The 22,166-nt window shown below is 49.1% G+C and overlaps 1 protein-coding gene across 14 annotated transcripts in view; it reads left to right on the plus strand.

The window, feature by feature from the left end:
* Positions 1-22,166, plus strand: part of CACNA1B (calcium voltage-gated channel subunit alpha1 B) — a 298,893-nt gene that overhangs the window by 206,131 nt on the left and 70,596 nt on the right. For 10 of the 14 annotated variants that reach the window (XM_064393626.1, XM_064393612.1, XM_064393613.1 and 7 more), the window contains 6 exons: positions 5,703-5,765; positions 13,103-13,927; positions 15,537-15,763; positions 17,481-17,601; positions 20,648-20,777; positions 21,655-21,714. In XM_064393626.1, coding sequence (XP_064249696.1) covers positions 5,703-5,765; positions 13,103-13,927; positions 15,537-15,763; positions 17,481-17,601; positions 20,648-20,777; positions 21,655-21,714 — 1,426 coding nt within the window. The remainder of the gene's footprint in view (positions 1-5,702; positions 5,766-13,102; positions 13,928-15,536; positions 15,764-17,480; positions 17,602-20,647; positions 20,778-21,654; positions 21,715-22,166) is intronic. The other 4 variants (XM_064393616.1, XM_064393618.1, XM_064393621.1 and 1 more) reach the window with 1 other exon arrangement.

Here is a 22,166-nt window from a genome sequence, read left to right on the forward strand (position 1 = left end):
TCTGGCTGTTTGATAGTTTTAAATACCATTTTTTCCTTACAATTATTTTCTGGCCAGCCTTGAAAAGAAGTCAAATGAGGATAATTGCTCCTGCTCTTTGATGAATTTCTTGGTTCTGGTATTTGAAAATGCAAGATGATGATGGTGCTTATTTGCTTCTGTTTTAATCAAAGTGTTTTGCATGGGAAGATTTCTTAGAAACCAGCAGAAAAAAAACCCAACTCACTTCCATGGACCTAAGGTTGAAATTGCTTAAAATCATCTTTTCCCATCATTTTTCACCAGGTTTTCAAAAGCACAAGGAGATTTTTGTGACAACAGTCCAAAGTGAGGATAAAACTGTGGATTTTTGCTTATTTTGCCTCAGATTGAGTGTGCCCTGCCCCAACTGTGTGAAAATTCACAGGAGCACAGTGGCAAGGATGGTTCCCACATCTCCTGACCCTGTGACACCCTGTGACATCTCCTTGCCCTGCTGCAGGGCCAGGCTGAGCCTCCCACGGCCACTCACAGAGCTGGGCTTTGGGGACAAAAAGCAGCATTTAGGTCAAGGGATTGATGCCTAAAGGGATGAGGCAAGGGAGGAGTCAGATTTTGGGAGATGGGAAAAGTGGGTTGGGTGGATTGGTGGCTTGTGACCTGTGAGATTTAATGAATCCATCTCAAAGCAATTTGTTTTATACATAAATCCCAGAATATTCCGAGCTGGAAGAGAGCCACAAGGGTCAAATCCAGCTCTCAAGTGAAGAACCCATACAGGGATGGAATGTCCCTCCTCAGGGAGCTCCAGAGGGGCTTGGCAGCCCCTAAGTCTTGGACAGGGGGTGGCTTGCAGCCACCATCCCTTGGGTGCCCCTCTCCAGCACAGCAGGGCTGATTTAGGAACCTTTTGGCACCCAAATCCACCCCAACACTTCATTTCTCCTGCTCTTATTCCCCACGGTGCTCTGAGGGTGGAGCAGATGTGACCATGGCAAGTCCTGGCAGATCAGATCCAGAGCTGGACATGCCAAAAGTGCCGGGTGTTCTTAAAAATGGCATTTTTTGGAAACAGAAATATCACCAGAACCCAAAACTCAGGTACAAAGAACTGAGAGTCAAATCCCTGTAGGATTCAGTGAGCAAGGCCTGGGAAAACTGGAATTGAGCTCCTGCAAAGGTGGCTCTACCCAATCAATTTCTGTTTGTACTTTCCCCTAAGGAATGTTTTTTTCAGTTTTATAGTTTAATATTATTTTCCCAACCTGTGAAAATGGATTTCTGTAACAGCAGGCATCGATGGCATGGATGGATGTTCTGAAAACATTGATATTTTCCCTGCCTGCATCAGTCCAAACAGGTGGTGGCAGAGAACACTATGACTTGGATTTTCTTGATCATGATGTTCATGTTCCCAGTGTCCCCACAGAGGTGACAAAGCTGTCCCTGGGCTGAGTCTGGTGAAAAGTCACGTTGGTTGTGCTGTCTCAGGTGCCGTTTTCTCCCTGCCCTTGCCAGTCCTGCTCCCAGCACTGGCTGTGGCTCCCCCAAACCTCCTTCCAGCCCTCCCCATGGTGTTGGATCCTCCACCTCTGGCATTTTTCCCGTGCCAGTTCAGGGTGAGCTGTGCCTGAAGAGGAATTTTTTGCACTCTGTGACTTACAAGGTTTGGTTTTTTTTAATTCCATGAGGTAATGGATTACAGTTGCAGCCAGATCCAAGGGAATCATTTAATCACCTGCCCCAGCCTCCCCTCCTAACCAAGCTCCATCAAATTTGCACATCCAGTGCTTGGAATTGTCCCCTCGTCCCCCTCCTCCACTCTGAGCTCCATTTATTGTGCTGGGTACTGAACATAATTTCCTCAGCACAAGGGAGCAGTTGTTACCCAGTGTTATCCAGGCTCTGAAGAGGCACCTTCACCTTCCCTCCTGGAGCTGGATGCTGGGGGAGCTGGGAATTGCTTTGTGATTGATGGACACTGGGGATCTCCTTTAATAACAGGCTCATCATTGCACTGCTGGGGAGGGATCATTCATCATCTCCTCCCAACATCCTGCACTGCTCTGGAGCTCCAGAAATTTCCTCCTCCACCAGAAGGATTCACCTGAGCAGATTTGTCTGGCCACAGTTGGTTTTGCACCTGGTGAACTCTGTCCTGCAGGATTTATGTTGTGGTTTCTCTGGATGAAAAGCGAGGCTGGTGTGGAGCTGCTGCTTCATCCAGCCCCCAGCATTTCTCTGCTCCACCACAGGGACCTGAGCAGATTTGTCTGACCACAGTTCCTTTTTCACCTGGTGAACTCTAGCCTGAAGGATTTATTTAGGATGAAAAGCAAGGGTGGTGTGTTGGTTCTGTCACTTTGTAATGTCTGGCTGAACACAGGAGATGTGTTTGATTCGAGCCCATTGTTTCACTCTTATTTTTTTTGTGATTTTTTTTTTTGTTTGTTTGTTTTCTGTTTAGCATTTTCCTTGCTTTGTTGTTTCTGGAGGTGAGTTCTGAGTTTGTTCAGCCCCTCTGTGTCGTTTGCCCTGCTCAGCCTCTGCACCTGAGGGACTTCACAGAGCCAGGGGTCTTTAGGGCAAACCATTGGTGCAGCTTCCTTGGCAGCCAGACCAGGGACAAGGGCACAATTCCAAGGCACGGGATGTCCAAAGCACTTTTTGGTGCCACTGCCACTGGAAGGAAGAGCCCTCAGGCTCATCCCTGTGTGTCACACAAAGACCCCAAAGCAAATTTGGGGTTTTTTCCTGCTTTTGCCTGGCCTGATGCCTGAACTCCCCATGTTTGGGCTCCTCCTCTGCCCTTCCTGTCCCAGCCAGAGCTGCACCAATGGTCTGTACAAAAGGGGCTGCCACGAGCACAGCCTGCCCCAGGCAGGGCACGACCTGGGGCTCACCTGGCAACCACAGCATTCCCCAGTGCCCTCCCCTCACCTTTTCTTGGGGAAGGCCTTAAAATAGCAATTTTTCAGTACCCCTAAATTTGTAGGAGCCTGCCAGGTAGTCAGCCACACTTGGAGGAACTTGTTGCACTCTGTGATTTACGAGGTTTGGGGTTTTATTAATTACATGAGGTAATGGATTAAAGTTGTAGCCAGATCCAAGGGAATCATTTAATCATGGGTGTGAGCTGTGAGTTGTGGGTGAGAGGAGAACCTGGGTGGTGGATGAAACATGGTGGGCAGTGGAAGAGACAGCTCCTGGATGTGGACAGCAGACCTAAGCACAGTTTGTCACATTGCCCAGTGCTGTTCCAGAGATACCTGTGCTTCCCAGGACACCTTTCCAGCCTCCAAGGACCTCCTGCTGTCTCCAGGACTGGCTTCTGCTGGTCCCTCTGGGGCTGTTCACAGAATTGGTGCTGTAATTGCAGTCCCACAGGGGGACAGTGCCTGTCAGTGTGAGCAAGGCAGAAAAGCCACCAGAGGTGGCACCTCAGTCACTTCACCCTGAGCCCTCTGGCCCTTTTGTACATGTCTGGGGATGCAGGGAGGGGGGAACTGCTCTGTTTCTCCAGGTTTTCCATCTCGGAGGTTCTGTGTTTTCCTTCTGTCCCGGGAGTACCGTGGATTTCCACGTCTCTGTTGGGCTGTGGGGACCCAACAGGACCCAGCAAGAAGCTGCCTGAACACCCAGCCCATGCCCTGTGCTCTGCTGGGGGCTGTAGATTAGAAGAGGTGTTCTTTTCTTCTTGCTGGTTGTGATTTCTTCCCTCTCCTCCTGCCCTGGAGTGTGTCAGTGTGTGAGGTTCTGATTCCTCCCGTGGGTTTTCCTCTCTGTCCTCATCGTTGGTGTCACCCACAGCCACTCTCTGGGCTCTGTCCCTCCTTCCTGGTAAGTAGCATCTGGTGAAAATCAACTCCTGCTGTCGTTTTGCCCTGGAAAAGGAGGCTGGGCTGGCTCTGTGGTTTCACACACAGCAGTTCCAGGCAAATTTATGGTTTGAAAAGGGCAGATCCAGCCATGGGAGCAGAGCAGTGAGCTTGGAGTGCTGCAGGATTTGTGTCACATTCCCTGCACAGGTGACAAGGACAGAGCGTGGCCTTCATCCTGCCCAGCACCAAACGAGGCAGGGAGACACAGAGAGCTTCATCCCAGCCTCCCACTGAGGGATGTTCATCTGCTTTCAACAATTTTCAACAATTAAACCCAAAATCTCCACACGTACTGCACGGTGCTGACTCCCAGGTGAATCAGGGCAGCATTCTCCTCCATCCCAAGTTTTCCCAAAGGAACTTGTTGGTTATGCCCTGCACTCAGGGGCTTGTTCCCTGCAGGATTTTGTTGCCAAAGAGTAAAAAGGTCCCCAACTTGAACAACCTGGAAATAATAATTTCCTTGGCCAGCATGCAGGACATGCCACCCCCACTCTGCCTCTGCTCCTGTTTCATTTGGCACCAGACAAATACAGAAATCCTGGGGTTTAGGTAAAATACTTCACCTGGCTGCTCAGCAGATTATTTGCTTCAAGAAAAACTTTTATGATGCCTTCCATAATTTTTCTTATATTCACTCCAGGTTTCTGAACCTCTGAATTTTGTGTTATATTGAGTATCTGAGCCAAGATACTGTTTCTGTTTGGAACAATCCATTAATTTTAATAAATGTATATTTAAAATTCTACTTCTATGATACCCAAAGAACATTAGATTTTTAACTGGGCCTTCTGGTTGGCTAGAATTGATTGTTAACAGATTTAAACGCTCATGAAAGCAGGAGGAAAAATGCTGTAACTGAAAAGGCAAATCCAGAGGTGAAGGGATTTTATTTTCAGTCTTAGGGAGGATTTTTGGAACCCCGTAGATTGATAAAAATTATCATTAGAGCTAGGAAAAAATTAATGGCTCAAGCCAGGATCAATCCGGATATTTAGAATCTTGGTTTTGTGTGATTCTGCCTTTTCTCTGTGATTCAGTGATTTCCATACTTAGAACCCCCCACATAAGTGGTGTGGAGGAGATGGAAGACAATCCACAAAATTCCTTGAGCTGCAGGAAGCTCCTTTCACCCCTGGGCCTTGCCCCACTGAATCTGCAGCAGAGCTGAGGTTTTTAGGCCCAGTGACCCAATTTTGGGCAGTCTGAGCCAGGCCCATCCCAATCCCTGTCCGAGGAGAGAGGTAGGTGCCTCCAAAGAGCCCATCTGAGGCAGGGACTGAGGAGAAGCTGTGTGGCACCAGCCGCTGGAGCTCAGGTGGATTTTGGAGCCTGACGTCCTCTCTCCAGCCCTTGCTCCATGCTAAAGCTTCCTCCTGGAAGTGCCAAGAGCAGGAATTAGCATCCTGCTTCTCTTGGAAACGAGGATCTGCAGCACAATCCCCCCGTGGCTGCAGCCAGGCCTCCCCAGGGTCGCAGGGGTGGTGCTGGCAGGATTTTGGCGGTGTGAGTACCAGGGAGCCGCCTCTGGGGCACCATCGCGTGCCTCTGGGGCACCTTTTCCTTTTGGCTCTCTTTTGGACTCTTTGGTTGTGTCCCTGTTCTCCAGAGGGTGGTGTGTCCGTCCTTCCACAGCCCTGGAGCTTGCCCGGTCTCCTCCCCGTCTGCATCCAGCAGGACGCGGCCTGTACGAGTCTCCTCCCGATGTCTTTTATGGTTTCTCTGCTCGTTTGGTTTGGTTTGATTTTATTTTTGTTTCGTTTTTTTTTGTTTGGTTGGTTTTTGGCTTTTTCTTTCTCACTTTTTGTTTTCTTTGTTTGTTTTGTTTTTTTGCATGTGCAGTTTTGTAAAGCAAACTCGAGGTACTGTATCTCGCAGCTCGTCAGTCTCCAGCGTAAATTCACCGTGAGTTGCTCTCTGTTACGATATTCACTACGTGGATTTCTCATTTAGAGCTCTATCAGCCTTCCCCTTCTCCTGGTGCCTTCACTCTCCCTGTGTTCTTTTTCCCCAAAAAATCATTCCCATCATTGTGGAAAGCCTCCAGACCAACATCCAGGGAAAGGACTGGAAGGTGTCATTGTCATTTGATGCTTGTGATTTGTGAGCAACTCTTGTGTTCCATACATTGACTGTAACTTTCCCCTCCCTTTTCCTTCCTCCATTTTTCTCCCTGAATTCCTTTCCATCATTTCTCCTGAACTATTCTCCTCTCTTGTTCTGTCTCCCCTCGTTTGATGGTTTGTCTTGTTCTCACTTGTATTTCTTTCTGTTCTCTGTGTTTATTCTGTGCTGGGCTGTTTGCTTTGATGTTCCACCAGTGTTTGCACTCTGGGTTCCGTGGGAGAACCAGGAGAGCTCTCTTGGAGGGAAAACTGGAGGAGGACTTCAAAAGAATTCTGGAAACGGGGTCCAAGTGAGACTAAATTGGAAAACTCTTGAAAAGCTGGTTATGTCTTTGCTCTCTGACCTTCTCGAGCTGGAGCTTAAAGCGACAGATTTTGTCCTAATGAGGCTCTTGGCAACTCCTCTGGAGCTGGAGTTGAGCAAACACAGTGGAAAACTTTCTCTCACTCCATGTGCTTCCTCCCAATCCAATCCTGCTGGCTGTGCTGTGGGTCAGGGTGTGCTTTGACACCAACAGGTTGGTAAAAACATCATTACTGCTGCTGACTAACCCCAAAAACTCCTCATCAGCTCCTGTCCCACCCCCACGAGTGTCCTTTGGGTTATCTTTTAACTGTGTGACCTTGTCTTTCTTCTTTAATGCTTTTGGAGACTCAAGTAAGTGCAATTCCAGCCTGGGGGTTTGTCCTGGCCCCACAGCAGGCACCAAGGTACTGTGAATCCAAGGAGCTTTTCCAGCAGCTTTTCCTCCCTGATATTCCTCTGGGTGTTTGGGGGCTCCTTGTGCACTGGTGGATCTTGGACAAGTTGGGATTTAAAATATGTTGATGCTTTATTTGAGTTTAACTTCTGTGATCAAGACTGAGCTGTTGTGACTGCCCAAAGCAGGTGTGACCTGTCTGTGCCCAGGGCTGATGGCTCACGGGGTTGGGACAGTGAAAATTAGGGGAAGAAATTAGATTTAGTCATCTTTTGGATCATTTCTTCCAATGTATTTCCTGGCTGCTGGGAGTTTTGACATGCAGAAAGGTGCAGAGAGGGCTCAGCTGCACTTTGGGTGCCTCCCACCCTGACAGGGGGGACAGGATGGAGAAAGGGAGGTGTTGGCAGCTGCCTTTGACCCAAAATTCCAATTTCCCCCAGCAGAAGTTACCCCAAACTGCTTCAAATCAATGTTTTCCCAACTAGCCTTTAGAAAAAAATATAGATTTTGTCCTCTTTTCCAAATTTCCAGAGGCAGAGTTGCCTTTTATATAAGGATGAAATCAAAGTGCAGGTACCAAAATTCTTTTGGAAGGAGGATCGGCCACATTTTGAGGCATTTTTCATTGGGGTTTGTTGTTAAATCCCCACCAGAAGAGATACCCTGGAATTTAACTGCTGTGACCAAGGTTGAGCTTTTGTGATTGCCCAAAGCAGGTGTGACCTGTCTGTGCCCAGGTCTGATGGCTCATGGGGCTGGGACAGTGACAGTTAGGGGAAGAAATTAGATTTAGTCATCTTTTGGATAATTTCTTCCAATGTATTTCCTGGCTGCTGGGAGTTTTGACAGGCAGAAAGGTGCAGAGATGGATGAGCTGAATGTGCTTTTTCTTTTTCTCAGTGAGTATTAAGGAACATTTCCCCAAAAACCTCCAGAGAGATAAAGCACTGGGCTTTGTGCACACCACCCCCAAAGTGAAATATCCTATTGTGTTTTCCAAGTGGAAAATGGAAATGTGGAGTTTATGAACCCTGAGTTCATGAACAGAAAAGAGGATTTGAGTGGAAAGGTTTTGTTGTATTTTAACAACAAATTCCCCTTTATCTGAAACACAGAATTTCACCGCCAGTGTGTAATGTGTGGTTATTTTTAACACTGAATTATTATCTTTCCGTAGGCTGCTTTCATTCATTATTTACTGCAGCAAAATGTTAAGGATTTCCATGAAGTGTAGCAGTGATTTAAAGGTTATGGGAACAAAATCTTTAATCATTAAGGAGCACCCTAAGATTAGAATCTGACTAAAAATATACTTCCCTTTCTTTGAACAAACCACACAGTTCTTGCAGGTTTTAATTTATACCAATATTAGTCATTGATTCATTAATATGAATTTTATTTGATTCTCCAGGAACTGAGGGTTTTCTTTCCAGCCACAGGCAGGAGTTGTTTGTTGGTGTTTTAACCCAAGGAAAAGCAGTGGAACTGTACAAGCAGGGGTATCTACAACATTTCCAGCCTGGAGGATCTGGGGATGGAGTAGAGCCTTCAAAGAGTTCCAAATATTCCTGAAAATAGGGATGGGGAGTAAAGCAATGAATTACCAGCAGTGTTTGTGGGATGTTGGCAAGTCAGGGGTGATTTACAGGGCAATTTCCCTAATGGCTTTAGGAGCGTTTTAAGCAGCCAGGAGTGAGCAGGGTTCAGATAAGCAGTTGGCTTTATGTTCTTTTGTGGAATTTTATGGTTTTTTATGGATTTTTTTTTTTTTTTGTGAAGTAAATATTTGTTATCACAAATCCTCTTTTTGTTCAGTTAAACGAGTCCTGCCCTGCTCATGCTGTAGCTGGGCTGTGCCTGCCCTGATTTGTGCAGAATTCACTGCCCCAAACGAGGGGAGAAGCAGAGGAATTAATTTTTGCCCCATTGATGTTTTTTCATCTCCTCTAAACCCCTCCTGTTATTGTATCTCCTCCTGGGCAGGCAGCTGGGCTGAAGCCCTGCTTTGCTTTAAGGGGTGCCATAAATCAGCTCCCAGGCTGTCCCCATGCCCAGGGAGCACCAGGAGAGGAGGAGCTGCCACAAATCCTGAGCTCGGTGGCTGTGGGGACCCAGAGAGAGCCAGGGCTGGATAAATCCAGCTGGACAAGCAGCTGCCACCTCCTGCTGCTGCTCTGGCTCTGGAATTCCCAGCACTGTCCCCACGGGGCCCATGTGCTCAGGTGCTGTGCCCTGGCTCTGGCTCCTGGGTGGTGATTTTGGGATGACAGGGTTTGGAATGACAGGGTTTGGGATGACAGGGTTTGGGATGCTCCTCACTGCTCTGGAGGTGAAATTGAGCTCACAGGCGTTGTGTTTTCCTGACTGGGTTTTTACCACACTTCCTAAATATCCTGATTTGCCATTTAAAAAATATTTTTGGAGTGTTTTTCCCGTGGAAAGAGGAATGGCTGTGCAGGCATTGCCTCTGCAGCTCCTGCTCTGGAGCTGTTGGTGCCCAGAGCCAGCGGGTGGCTTTGTGCTGGAGGTTTTGGCACTCGCCTCCGTAACTTGTGTCAGTGTTAAGGATGCAGCTCATTTCCAGGTGCTGGGAAATTCCAGCTTGGAATGTCAGTGTCTGATTTACCCAGGGATCTGAGCTGGGTTGATGTGTGCACTGCCTGGTTCCTGCAGGTTCTCAGGGGTGCAGTTCCCTGGCAGCACCTCTCACTTAGCCCTGAGTGATGAGCAGTGGGAACAGCTCAGAGATCATTTAAGAGCTGATTTATGTTATTGGTGGAACTGAAACACAAATGCAAAACCCCTCCTGTAGTGGCACAGCTCATGTCAGAGCTGGGCTGAGGATCAGCCCTGAATCCCAATTTTCCTCCTCTTCACTTCCAGCCTGATTGAGGGGATTTTCTTTCCTTCTTGGCTGGTGTCTTGGTTTGAAAAGACAGGTTTTGAAAGGAATGCAGGAGCCTCTCGTGAAATGGAAAATATAAATCTTCTCCCTCTGAATTATTATAAGTTTGAGATTAAGAGGCTCTCAGGCAAAGATAAGTAAAGAATAACAGTTCTTTACTAGGAAAATTAAAATACAAATGCAATAGTACAAATATAGAAAACAAACCACTGCCAGAGTCAGAACATGCCCTGTCCCCCTGTGGGTCAGGGTGGTGGCACAGTCCCATCCCATGGGGGCTCAGCCCTCCTGCAGTGCCAGCTGTGCTTCTGCTGGAGCAGGGATCCTGCACAAGGGGGGAGTTTTCCTCTGCAGCTCCAGGGCTGCTGGAGATGGGCCTGCTCTCCCTCTGGGAATGCAGGGCAGGAGAAAGCTGCTCCTCTGGGAATGCAGTGGGCAAAGGCTGCTGTGCTGTTCCAGGCTCAGATTGGATCCAGGTAGGAATGCTTGGCTCCTGCCCTGGGCGGAGCATCTCCCCATGGGATGCTGGAATTTGATCAGCCCTGCAGGGACACTCAGTGGCCATGGACAGCAGAGATCTGCTGGAGGGAGGACTGGCTGTGGGAGAGATAAAGAAAAAACTGCCCAATGAACAGAGGAGAACTGCCCCAGCTCTGACAGATGGGGATAGAGCACAAACCCACAGCCACATCTTGCATTTCCAGCCTGAGCCAGCTGGGATGGGCTCAGCACAGGCAGCAGGCACGGGCTGTGGCCATGGCAGCTGCCTGATGATTTTCTTGGTGTTTTGCTTTGGCAGTCACTGCAGGGACACTGAGGCTTCGTGTCCCAGCCCTGCTGGTTCCTGACCTGTGGCAGTGCAGGACAGGATGGAGCAGGGGGTAGTTGTGCTCCTACCTCTGCTCTTGGGTTTTAGGTAAACTGGAAGTTTCAGCACAAAGACACTTTTCCAATTAATCATTAAGGCTGATTATCACCTCAGTGCTGCCCAAAGCACAGGACAGAGGCTGGTCCCCACCCCAGGACTTTCACTATGGAGTGAGGAATATTCCCTAAGAACAGAGTTCTTTGTCGCAGCATTCAGGGAGCTCAGCCAGGCACAGAAAATCCCTGAACTTTCTCTGAGCCTGGCTTTGAAGAGATTTGTAGTCCAGTTGGGTTTGGCAGAGCTAAAACCTGGAGTGTGGCAGAGCAAGGCTCCCAGCCATCCCAGAGGATGTACAGGACACTCTGGGTTGTCCATCCCAGGCAGCTCCATCTCTGCTGCCTGTGAGATCTCTACAGAGCTTTTCCTGTGGCTTCCCATGGGAAATCCTTGGACAGGGCAGCAGGGCTGGGCAGTCAGAGGATCTGCATATTCCTTATTCCTTCTCAAACCAAGGAAAGCTGCTGATGAGTGAGATTTTTTTTTTTTTCCTAATGATTTTGAACTAAAGAAAGTGGTGAGTGCCCACTGTGATGGGGCTGTTCATCCTTGTGCCAGCTTGGAGGGGGCTTTGTCTCAGGAGGAGCCTGTCCCCCCTTAAGCGTAGGATTTGGGGTGAGCAGGGCTCTAAGCAGGGCCTTCTGCTATTATTTACATTTAGAACTGTGATTTTTATCACTTCTTCGTGCTGTGGTGTAAATGGGGGACTCAGCTGCTGGAAAATGAGTCCAGAACTTGGCAGCAGGGCATAGATATTTAATTTTGGTGATCAGCTCTGATTTTGGGACTAAATGGGGTTTTTCACATCTGCCTGGGTGCTCTCATGAGGGCTCTTAGTGAATTTTTTCCTTTTAGCAGCATCAGGCAGCAACAACCTCGGTAAAGAAGTGATTCCCCAGCAGAGCCCAGCGACACAAAACCCTTTTGACAGCTCCCACTGTGCCACATGAGCGTGGCTGGACGTCACCTCCCCGGGGTCTCTGCATGGTGACAGAGCCAGACAGTCCCAATCAGCACCAGAACACGCAAAAGCTGCTTTTTCCCACTGCCAGGGGAGCCCAGAAAATGCGTAAGGAAGCTGTGTTTGCCTCCCCTGTGGGCTCTGCTCCCTCCAGCTGCACAGCTCAGCCTGAGGTGTGGGGGATGGAGGTGTCAGAGTAGGCTGGGAGGAGGAAAATGCTTTTTCTGGTTTTGCTAGAAAAGTTTCATTAACAAAAAATGGGTGCTGAGCCTCCACAAGGTTAAATCCAGAACTCACCTGGCAGCCAGTGAAAAGCAGAGTTTGGCTTGAGGTTTTTAGGAGAAAAAGAAAAAGTTGTCCCTTCACAACCTTGAAACCCTGGCTGGGTTTGTGGTCACTTTGAATGTGGTGGTGAGAACCCAAATGCTGTGCTGAGAAACCAAAGCATTCAGGCCATGCCAGAGGAGGTGTCCTGGTCACAAGAGGTGACAGAGATGAGCAGGTGTCTCCAGGTGGTCCCATCTCATCTTCCTCTTGGGATACTGAGGCAGTGAAGGGCCAGAAGGGGCCACACAAGGAGGGACTGAGGGCTCTGGGATTGTTCAGCTGAGCAGAGTGAGGGCAGAGCTCCCCGGGGCTGCAGCTCCTCCCGAGGGGCAGCTCCCATCCCTGCTCTGGGACAGGGACAGGAGCCAGGGCACGGCTGGGGCTGGGCCAGGGCAGCTCAGGCTGGAGCTCAGGGCAAGGCTCTTCCCCCAGAGGGTGCTGGCACTGTCCAGGCTCCCCAGGGAATGGGCACGGCCCCGAGGCTGCCAGAGCTCCAGGAGCCTTTGGACAGCGCTGCCAGGGATGCCCAGGGTGGGCTTGTTGGGGGGTCTGGGCAGGGACAGGGATGGATTGATGATCCTGATGGATCCCTTTCACCTCAGGATCTTTCATGGATCTGTGTGTGACTCTCCCACCCTCTGGGCTCTTTTCCTGGTGCACAGGACAGTTTTCCTCTTACTTGTACTTTTCCATTCTCCAATGATGCGTGGCTGGTCCTTGCTCACCTGGAAGGATGCTGTGGATTTAGAGCAGTTTTAGACCTCTTCTATGAGCCAGCAGGGCAGCACAGCTGGAAAACAATCCCTGGAGCTGGCCGGAAGGGAAAGGGGCTGGTGGCAGGCTCGGATCCTCAGGGACAGGTTTCATTTCCCCTGCTCCTCCTGCTGATCTAACTTCTCTTGCTCACTGCTAATTTCCTCACCCAGATATTTCCAGGTGGGGAGAAAAATGCTGCTAATTTTGGGAAGCTTTGTGGGCTCTTCCAAAGCTCTGGCTGGGGTGTGTGATTTTCGTGTGCTGACGTTTTAATCCTTCGGACTATTCCCGAGGCTTCCACATTTCCAAAATGCAGAATAACTCCTTTCCGGAGGGCTGATCTCATAGTGTGTGGGCAAACTAACATGGATGATCCTGCTGGCTTTCCCTGCTTATGTTCTTTCTCCATCCCTGTTACTCCTTTGGTTCGACCCTCTAATTCCCCACCTCAGCTAAACATTCCCTCTTTTTTTTGGTTGGCATTTAGGGAATTGGCGCGAAGTTGGGTGCTGACTTCTCACCTTTCTCCCGCCCTTAGCAAGCAGCAGAATTCCTCCAAATCCAAGTCGGTTTGGGAGCAGAGGACGAGCCAGATCCGGATGCACAACTTCCGAGCCAGCTGCGAGGCCCTGTACAACGAGCTGGACCCCGAGGAGCGGGTGCGCTACGCCACCACCCTGCACATCCGGCCCGACATGAAAACCCACCTGGACCGGCCGCTGGTCGTGGAGCCCCGCGGCGAAGGCAGGAACAACATCACCAAGCTGAGCCCCGTGGATGTCCAGGAGGTGGTGGAGCACCCCAAACCCACCTCCACCGACGGGGCAGAAGCGCCACGGAAGCACCACCGGCATCGGGAGAAGGAGAAGCTGGGAGAGCAGGAGAAGGGAGACGTGACCAAGGACGAGAGCGGCGAAGCCGGGGCTGCCAACAAGGAGGAGCGGCACCGCCAGCACCGGAGCCGCAGCAAGGAGGTGGAAGGGGGCAGCAAGGAAGGGAAAAGCGACCGTAGCAGGGGGCAGGAAGGTGGGAAGAGGCACCACCGGCGGGGCTCGGTGGAGGAAGGGGCTGAGAAGGAGCACCGCAGGCACCGCAGCCACCGGCACTCCTCCGACCGGCCGGGCAAGGAGGGCAATGGCACTGCCAACGGCGCCCGCAGCGAGCGGCGTGCCCGGCACCGCGGAGGGTCCCGCTCCGGGAACAGGGATGGAGAGCCCGGGGCCAAGGGGGACAACGCAGAGGAGCCCCACCGGCGGCACCGGCTCAGGAACAGGGCGCTGTCCACCTACGAGTCCGTGGAGAAGGACAGCGGGGACAAGGAGGGGGAGGCTGGCGAGAAGGAGCACCGGAATCACCAGCCCAAGTGAGTGAGTGCTGCCAGACCCTGCCTGGGTCAGGTCAGGGGTCACAAAGCCCCAGATGTGTCCAGAAAATCCCTTATTGCCCCTCCCTGTGGGATTCCCTGCTGTCCCTGTCTCCACACCAGCTCCCACCACAAGCTGCAGTTCTGTTTTGCCTCAGTCAGCAGTGACAGACAATTTTGGTTCATAAAACAGCTCAGGTTTAAGGCAGGAAATATGCTGTAAACACCAACAGACCCTGCAGGACACCAAGTGGAGCAGAGAATTTCCCAGCTTCTGAAGGGAAATTTCCTTCCTTCTGAAGGAAGCTCCTGAGGGACATCTATTTAAATTTCAGCCAGCCTTGCTTACAGCCCTTTGATTTTCATTTTTAATGGGGAGCCTTCAGCTGCACCACCAGTTGTTCCAGCACATGGCCTCTTCCATTAAGAGCAACGATGGCCCCCATTTGCTTTAATTCTTATGTAAGTCAAGTGAGAAAAGCAGCCCTGGTGAAGCATTTGGAGTAGTTAATAAAGAAGGATAGATTGCCTTTTCAGCTTTATTAGTCTGATGGAAAAGAAATTGCACTGGGATTCTTTAGAATAGAGTTCATGTCACCGTGGAGAGCCGTGAGTGGCACTGAGATAATAATTTTCCTGTCTAAATTATCTTCCTTGCAGCTGAATTTCCAAACACTCTGCCTGCTGTTCAGCGTGCTCATGTGCATGGGCTCACTTTCCTCCTCACTGGAGCAGAGCTGCTGCTGCTGCAGAGGAGAGCAGGAGCCATTTAGCTGCTGACTGCCACGTTCCAGAAGGGTTCCAAAACCATTCCAAACCGTTCCAAAAACTGGAAAATGGAATCAGCACATTTAAATAAGGCCTGGGGAGAGCGTTAGGGAGCAGTGTGTCAGGATTCATCCAGCAGCTGCTCTGGGGAGTGGCTCATGGCACTGCTACATGGTCCTGGCGTGGGAGCATCATTAAAGTGACCCCAGGGATGTCCATTGCCACAGTCCCCTCCTAATGCTGGGATTGGGGTTTGGCTCAGGAGGTCTTAGAGAAAAAGATCCCAAATTTTGTTGTCAGAGGTTGTCCTGTATCGATGCAGGGCGCCCCCAGCCAGGGAATATAATGTGCTCTGACTCCATGATTGTTCAGAAGGCTGAACAGTTTCTTTATTAAGCTATACTATATTACATACTAAAGAGATACTATACTATACTAAAAGGATACTACAAAGATACTAAAGAAAAACCTGTGACTGTCTGAGACAGCCAGGACACAGCTTTGACCCAATTGGGCAAGGAATCCAAACAACCCTCACTGGTGTCCAACTAACAAATCACTTTGGGTAAACAATCTCCATAACACATTCCACATGTGCCAAACAACAGGAGCAGGGAATGGAGATAAGAATTGTTTTCTCTTCTTCTCTGAGGTTGTCACTGCTTTCCCCAGGAAAAATCTTGGGAGAGAGAATTATGTCTCTCTCTTTAAGAGAATGTGAATGCCACAGTCCTGCAAAGCATTTCCATGGAGGAAACAAGCCCAGCACGAGGTGCAGCATCAGGGATGTGTTCTCTGAACCTTTCCTGGGCCATATTGAACAAATCCTACTTTTTCCTAGGGAGAACCAGTGTGAGCTGGAGGCCAGTGGCCGTGGCAGTGGCCCTGGGAGTGTCCCTGTGCACACCCTGCCCAGCACTTACCTGCAGAAGGTGCCTGAGCAGCCGGAGGATGCCGACAACCAGAAGAACGTGACCAGGATGATTCAGCCCCCCCTGGACAAAACCACCACTGTGAACATCCCTGTCACCATCACTGCCCCTCCAGGGGAAACCACTGTCATTCCAAGTGAGTGCCTTTGTGCCCTGCTTTTCCTGCTGTGCAATTGCCAGGAAATCCAAATCTCCAAGGAGTGAGGGGGGCTCTCCTGGGCGCTGCCGTCCTTGAGAGGCAGCCAGGAAACTTGGTGATAGAGGAGCTGTAATTGCCACACAGAGTGCAGGAACTCAGCAAGGGTTCCTGGGCTCCTGGTGGCTCTGGAAAACACTTGGAGATGGATTCCCTGGAGATGGCTCACCCAGGCCACACCCTGTGTGTAAGGGAGAGGTGAGGGAGCAGGGAGAGCAACATCCATGTGTGACCCTGCTGCTTGGGCTCCTGTGACATTCCAGAGCTTTTTCCAATGCTCTGCATCACACTGGGAGCAGAGCCACCCTCCCTGTCCTTCTCCAGAGCTCTCTGCCTTGGTCTGTGTGCACAGATTTACAGATGATCCCAAGATCCTTGTGCCCAGCCACCACCAGCCTGTTCCCAACACCTTGGTGCTGATCCCTGGCAGGGTGGGAACAGCCTGGAGGAGTCTGGAGAGCTGAGGAGAACCCCAGAAGAAAATCCAAGAGGTCTACATTAATCTTCTGGCTGTCAGGACTCTACTTTCCAAGAGGCACAGCCAAGATCTGGCAGGATCTCTGTATTTTTTCATTCTATTGTCAGCCACAAGATTTATCTTTTTTTATAATTATTTTTCCTTCTTCTTTCTCATTTTTTTTTCCCTCTTCAATGGTTATTTTCCTATATTGTGATGCTGAGCTCCTGTCAATCACAATTTATCAGTCTCTCCCTTTCTTGGCCATTTCCTCTGGATCTGGCTGGAGATCCAATAAGGAGTTTATTGAACATGTCACTCAAACACAAAGAAATGTCATTTCCTTGCAAAATAAAATAAAAAGTAATAACAGTCCTGCACTGAATGCATTCCAAAGGGTGGGATTGTTGGACTTTAGGTCCTGGGAATTAATGGAAGAGCCTTTATGTGTGTCTAAGAAGAGAATTTGCAGCATAAAATGTTACCCAGCTCATAGATGGGAAATTATCTTCAGTAAATTATCCCATAAACCCCCTGCAAGTGAAGTCAGGATGAGAACTGGAGAATTTCCAACCTTTGGGAGGGAGGTTGGGAACAATCTCAGAGAAGGAGATCCCTAGACCTGCTGCAGGATGGAGCTGCTCACCTTTGCCCATGGGGAACTCTGACCAAACTGAAGTACACGATGCAGGCACAGCTCTGGGGGTCCAAGAAGTCCTTTCCTGCCTCTTTTCCTATTTCTGGGAAGTTCAGCAGTCTCAGCCCCCAGATTATTAAACCTCATCCATGAATCTGCTCCTTTATGTGTTCCAAAGCCAGTTGTGCTCCTGCTCCACAGGACAAAACTCCGAATCACAGGGCTGGTCAGACTTCCTTTTGATTTTCTTTCAAGGATCCTGAGTTGATCCCTCTCCCTGAGAATCTGTGCTCCTTGGGATGGGTTTTCCAGCCTCAGTTTGGCAGCTCCGGGATAAATCAGCTCACGGTTTCATTTCCTGGCTGTTCCTGTGGCTCAGCAGCAGTGGAGGGGCAGGGGGTGATAACGATCCGATGATTGTTCATCCCATTTAATCAGCACTTCCCAAGGCTGTTTGCTCTCCCAGCTTGCTGTTGCCATTTCCAGCTGTTCCAGGCAGCAGGAAGGCTGCAGATCCGTTTTTAACCCTCTCCTTTGTGCTCTCCCTGAATTCCCATTTCCAGTGAACAACGTGGAGTTTGAAAGCAAAACAGAGGAGAAGAAAGACGTCGATGACTTGACCAAAAATGGGCCTAAACCAATCCTGCCTTACAGTTCCATGTTCATCCTCAGCCCCACAAATCCGTAAGTTCCTTTAACACCAATTATGGGTTCCAGGTGCTTCAAAGCAATAACACGAGTGGGATTTTCATCTCTGAAAACACACTGGGGTGTGAAATAAAAGCTTATTTCGGTGGGCCAGATGCTGTTGATCTGTTTCCTGGGGGGATAAATTATAAGGACAGGGGAAATAAAATGCTTTGGGCAGACCCTGCTGATTTAGATCCCAAAAAGTGGGAGCACAGGTACTGTTGGGAAAAGATTTTATCAGGAATAACAAGTTGAGGAATATTCCCTCACTGTTGGGAAAAGATTTCATCAGGAGTAACAGGTTGAGGAATATTTGGGTGCCAGCAAATTCCTGCAGGTTCCTCAGCCGGAATTCCTGTTCTTTCCATAAAGTGGCTTTGCATCACTGCAAACATTGAACTTTTGAGAAAACCTGGATGTTTTTTATTTGCCAAGGCTTGGAGTGGGTTCTGCTGGGGTTGGGGCATTTCTTCCCCTTCAGGCAGCGCTGCCTCCTGAGAGCTTTGGACTGCAGGCCTGGGAATTCTGAACCTGTTCCTCTGCAGGGCTGTTGCACCAACGGGGAGAGGGATTGGAATTATTGTGGCATGAAGGGCTGTGAGTCAGTTTGAGCATTTTAAGGGAGGGTGTTTGGAACTTCTGGAGATCCCCTTGGAGCAGAGGTTTCTCTCTGGCTCAGGTAAACTTGTACTTCTTGCCCAGATACAAAAGGGGAGCTCAGGCCCTTCTTTGGCAGCTGGATTTAAGAGAAGGATGAGTTCTGCTCCTGCTGCTCAGGGCTGTGACATCCTCCGCAGTTCTGGAACAAAACAGGCTCTGAGTTCTCAGATTTGACATCCAAAAAGCCCCTGTGGTACTCCCTGAAGGCTCAACAGCATCCCAGAATCTCCTGACTGAGCTGAGAGGGACCCACCAGGATCATTGATCTGGCTCCTGGCCCTGCACAGACACCCCAGCAATCCCAACCTGGCCATCCCAGATTGTCCAAACGCTCCTGGAGCTCTGGCAGCCCTGGGACCATCAGCTGGGGAGACAAATTGGGGTTATGGAGTTTGGCCTGTGTCTGGATGGATAAGGAAATGGTTATTTCCCTAATGTTTGGTCTTTTTGCTGTGAAGTGATCACCAAAAATGAGCTGGGAAAGATGTGCCAAGGCAGCAGAGTTGGGTGAGGAGTGAAGGGTGCTGAGCTGAAGACTGGGCTGGGCAGGCAGAGAAGCAGCAACATTTCGTTGTATCCTGTGGCTGCTTCTTTTCTCTGCCCTCATCACAGTTAGGATGTTCTGAGCCTCAGTGTCCAGGATTTGGGGGTTCTTTCAGTTGCTTTGTTGTTTCAGCTTGCTCCAGCTTTCACTTCCCCCCAGGAAAAAAAACAAAAACCCAAACAACAACAACAACAACAAAATTAAAAAAAAACAAAAAAACAAAAAAAACAAAAAAACCCAAAAACAACCTGTTCTGAAAGACCATTGGAAAAACAAAGTTCACTGGCAGAAAAAATGTGTTACAAGCAAGCCAAGGGGGAATACCAAGACAAATCTCAAACTCCAGGAATGACAGCAGCTTGTTTGTCCTCCTCTGGGCAAGGTGCAGAGCCAGCTGCATCCCCCCAGGGGTTCTGGCTGCTGGGAACAGAGCTGAGAGCTCTTTCTGGGCTCAGAAGCTTTTCCCCACTCCAGTGCTGCCATTTCCCTTCCAAGCTCTGCTGGGGATCCATGACCCGGGTGCTGCCAGAGGGGAAAACAGCTCAGGGAAGCAGAAATAAATTCCTTTTTTCCCCAAGTGGCACCTCCCTCTTAGAGCACACAGGCTGTGAAGTGATTTCTCAAGCCCCACTGGCAGTTCACAAATGCTCCCACATCTCACTGCTGGTTATGAGCGATGAGGGGCTAAAAATTGGGGTTGTTATTGCTGTGATGGATTGAGTTTGATGCAGGAATTATGGTTAGAAATGGTATTGGAAATGTTGCCTCTCACTTCTGTGGCTTCTCCAGGCATGGAGATGATCATCTTCTCCTGGCAGACTGAAAACCACAGTTAAGGGGTCCACAAAAGCACTTTTCTCCAGGTTATTTTCTACCACATTTGCTTCCCTGGTATTTGTAACTCTTTTCCACTTTGAATCCATTAGCAAGCCAAAGAAAAGGAGTATGTAAGTAGATGTGAAAAATAGACTTTAATTCTCACTGTTCAGATATTTGCTTAGAGAAAATGGGATAGAGGAGTTGAAATACTTTCTCAGATAACAAAGTTGTTGGCAAGTTAAATCTATAATTTGATTCTCAGGCTAAGTCCTTTATTCAGCTGACAAATATGGTGCAAATGCAGAGCTCTGTGTGCAATTAAGGATTTGGGAATTGTGGTCAGAAGGAATTATTAGCTGCAATTTGTGAAGACTTTTGGATTGCTTAGAAATGGGAGCATTTACCATTTTCCTCGGACACAATTTGTGAATAAAAAGATTAGGTGGAAGTAATCAAATCTATTCCTGTAAAGTATTTGTGCTGTAAAGTGAGAGTTGGAGTAAAGTGCAGGCAGAGAGAGATTGGTGGGAGGAACACTCAGAGCCACAAAGGCAAATTCAGCTGAGTCTCAACATTTTAAAGGGATTAGTTGACACTAAAAGGATTTCCAACCTTGTTTTGAGCTCACAGGGCGTTAACCTGGCAGTTCAGAGGGAGAAGGACGGGGGAGTGCCACATACATAATTTGCAGAATTGAGTGTGGATGCTTGAAAGCTCTCAGTGCTCTTTTGACAGATGGGTAGAGAGATAAATAGATAGAGAAATAACTAGATAGGGAGATAAATAGATAAAGAGATGAATGGATGTTGTTGCTTTGCAGAGGGAGCAGAGATCAGTGCAAAGATGTTGAACTCCCTTATTTATCTCTCACCACAGACCTGGAATTTGAAGCCTGTTTTTAAATTTCCTTCACATTATCACAGCAGCAATCCCAGAGGTGCTGCTCCTGCTGGGTTTGTGCCAGTTTCCCCCCTTCCCAGCCCCATGACCCCTCGTGTGCTCCTCCTGTCCCTGCAGGATCCGCCGCCTGTTCCACTACATCGTCAACCTGCGCTACTTCGAGATGGTGATCCTGATCGTCATCGCCCTCAGCAGCATCGCCCTGGCTGCAGAGGACCCTGTCCAAGCTGAGTCTCCCAGGAACGACGTGAGTGCCACCCAAAATGCCCAGAATTCAGGTGCCTTTCTCCTCCCAAAATGCCCAGAATCCATGTGTTTTTCTCCTCCCAAAATGCCCAGAATCCATGTGCTTTTCTCCTCCCAAAATGCCCAGAATTCAGCTGCTTTTCTCCTCCCAAAATGCCCAGAATTCAGGTACTTTTCTCCTCCCAAAATGCCCAGAATTCAGCTGCTTTTCCCCTCCCAAAATGCCCAGAATCCATGTGCTTTTCTTCTCCCAAAATGCCCAGAATCCATGTGCTTTTCTCCTCCCAAAATGCCCAGAATTCAGGTGCTTTTCTCCTCCCAGCTCACTGCGCGGCCGTTCCCATCTCCGCAGGTGCTGGTGATGCAGAATTAGAGCTGCCTTTGAGAACACACTCCAGTTATCTTTGTTTCATTGTCAAAGTGCTCAAATTCCTGTCCCTTTCTGCTGCTTCAGCCACATCTGAGCTTGAGAGCTTGGAAATCAGGGGTTGTGTGCCTGAGGTGGCTTTGGTGGAGGAGCTGCAAAGCTGGCACCCCATTCCACAGTGGGAAAGGCTGGATCCTAAGGACCTTGAACATCCTTAGGAAAGCATGTTCAAACATTTCATTTTGAAATACCCCTTTGCCTTGGTAAACCTGCCAGAAATGCAGGTGCACTGGAGCCAGCCTTGGGTGCAGTGTGGCAAGGACTGGGAAAATGCTGCTTTAAATCAGATGGTTCAGGTTTGTGCCTAAATTATCTGCAGCCCTCCCACCAGATGATTTTTGTCCGTCCCAGCAGACACACCATTGCTGGATTAGCTATTTTACTCCTTGCTTATGTGCAGGTTATTTCAGTGTGTGGCCTTCCCTGACACACATTTCTCCTTCCCACTTAGGCTCTGAAGTACCTGGATTATATATTCACAGGAGTCTTCACCTTTGAGATGGTGATCAAGGTAAGAACTTTTCCAAGCAGGAAGATTCACCTTCTTTTTCAGATTTATTTGTGAGAAGCTGAAGCAGGACAGAGCTGGGGAAGATGGAGAGCTTGAGGTTGGGAACAGCTCTCACAATCAGATGCAACAGCTCTCCTGGCTTCAATCTCATATTTTATGGAGGAAAATCAGGATATCTTTAGGAGCTGTGACTGTGTAAGAGGATAAGAACTGGGAAGAACCAGGAGCTGACAGACCTTGCTGAGACACTCCTGATACTCCTGATTCTTCCCTTTGGGAGGAATATTAATAGCAACTGATTATTGGTTTGTCATGTTTCAAAAAGCTGAGAATTTATCTTTTTGCTCACTAGGGTGACAGGTTTTGCCAGGACTGTGGGCAGTAACTTTTCCATAAAGTCAGGGTTCAGTGTTGGGGTAAGGCAGGAGTTGGGTTTTCCAGTCAGAGCAAGA

This window comes from Passer domesticus, chromosome 18 (assembly GCF_036417665.1).
Source record: "Passer domesticus isolate bPasDom1 chromosome 18, bPasDom1.hap1, whole genome shotgun sequence".
Classification (NCBI taxonomy): Eukaryota; Metazoa; Chordata; class Aves; order Passeriformes; family Passeridae; genus Passer; species Passer domesticus.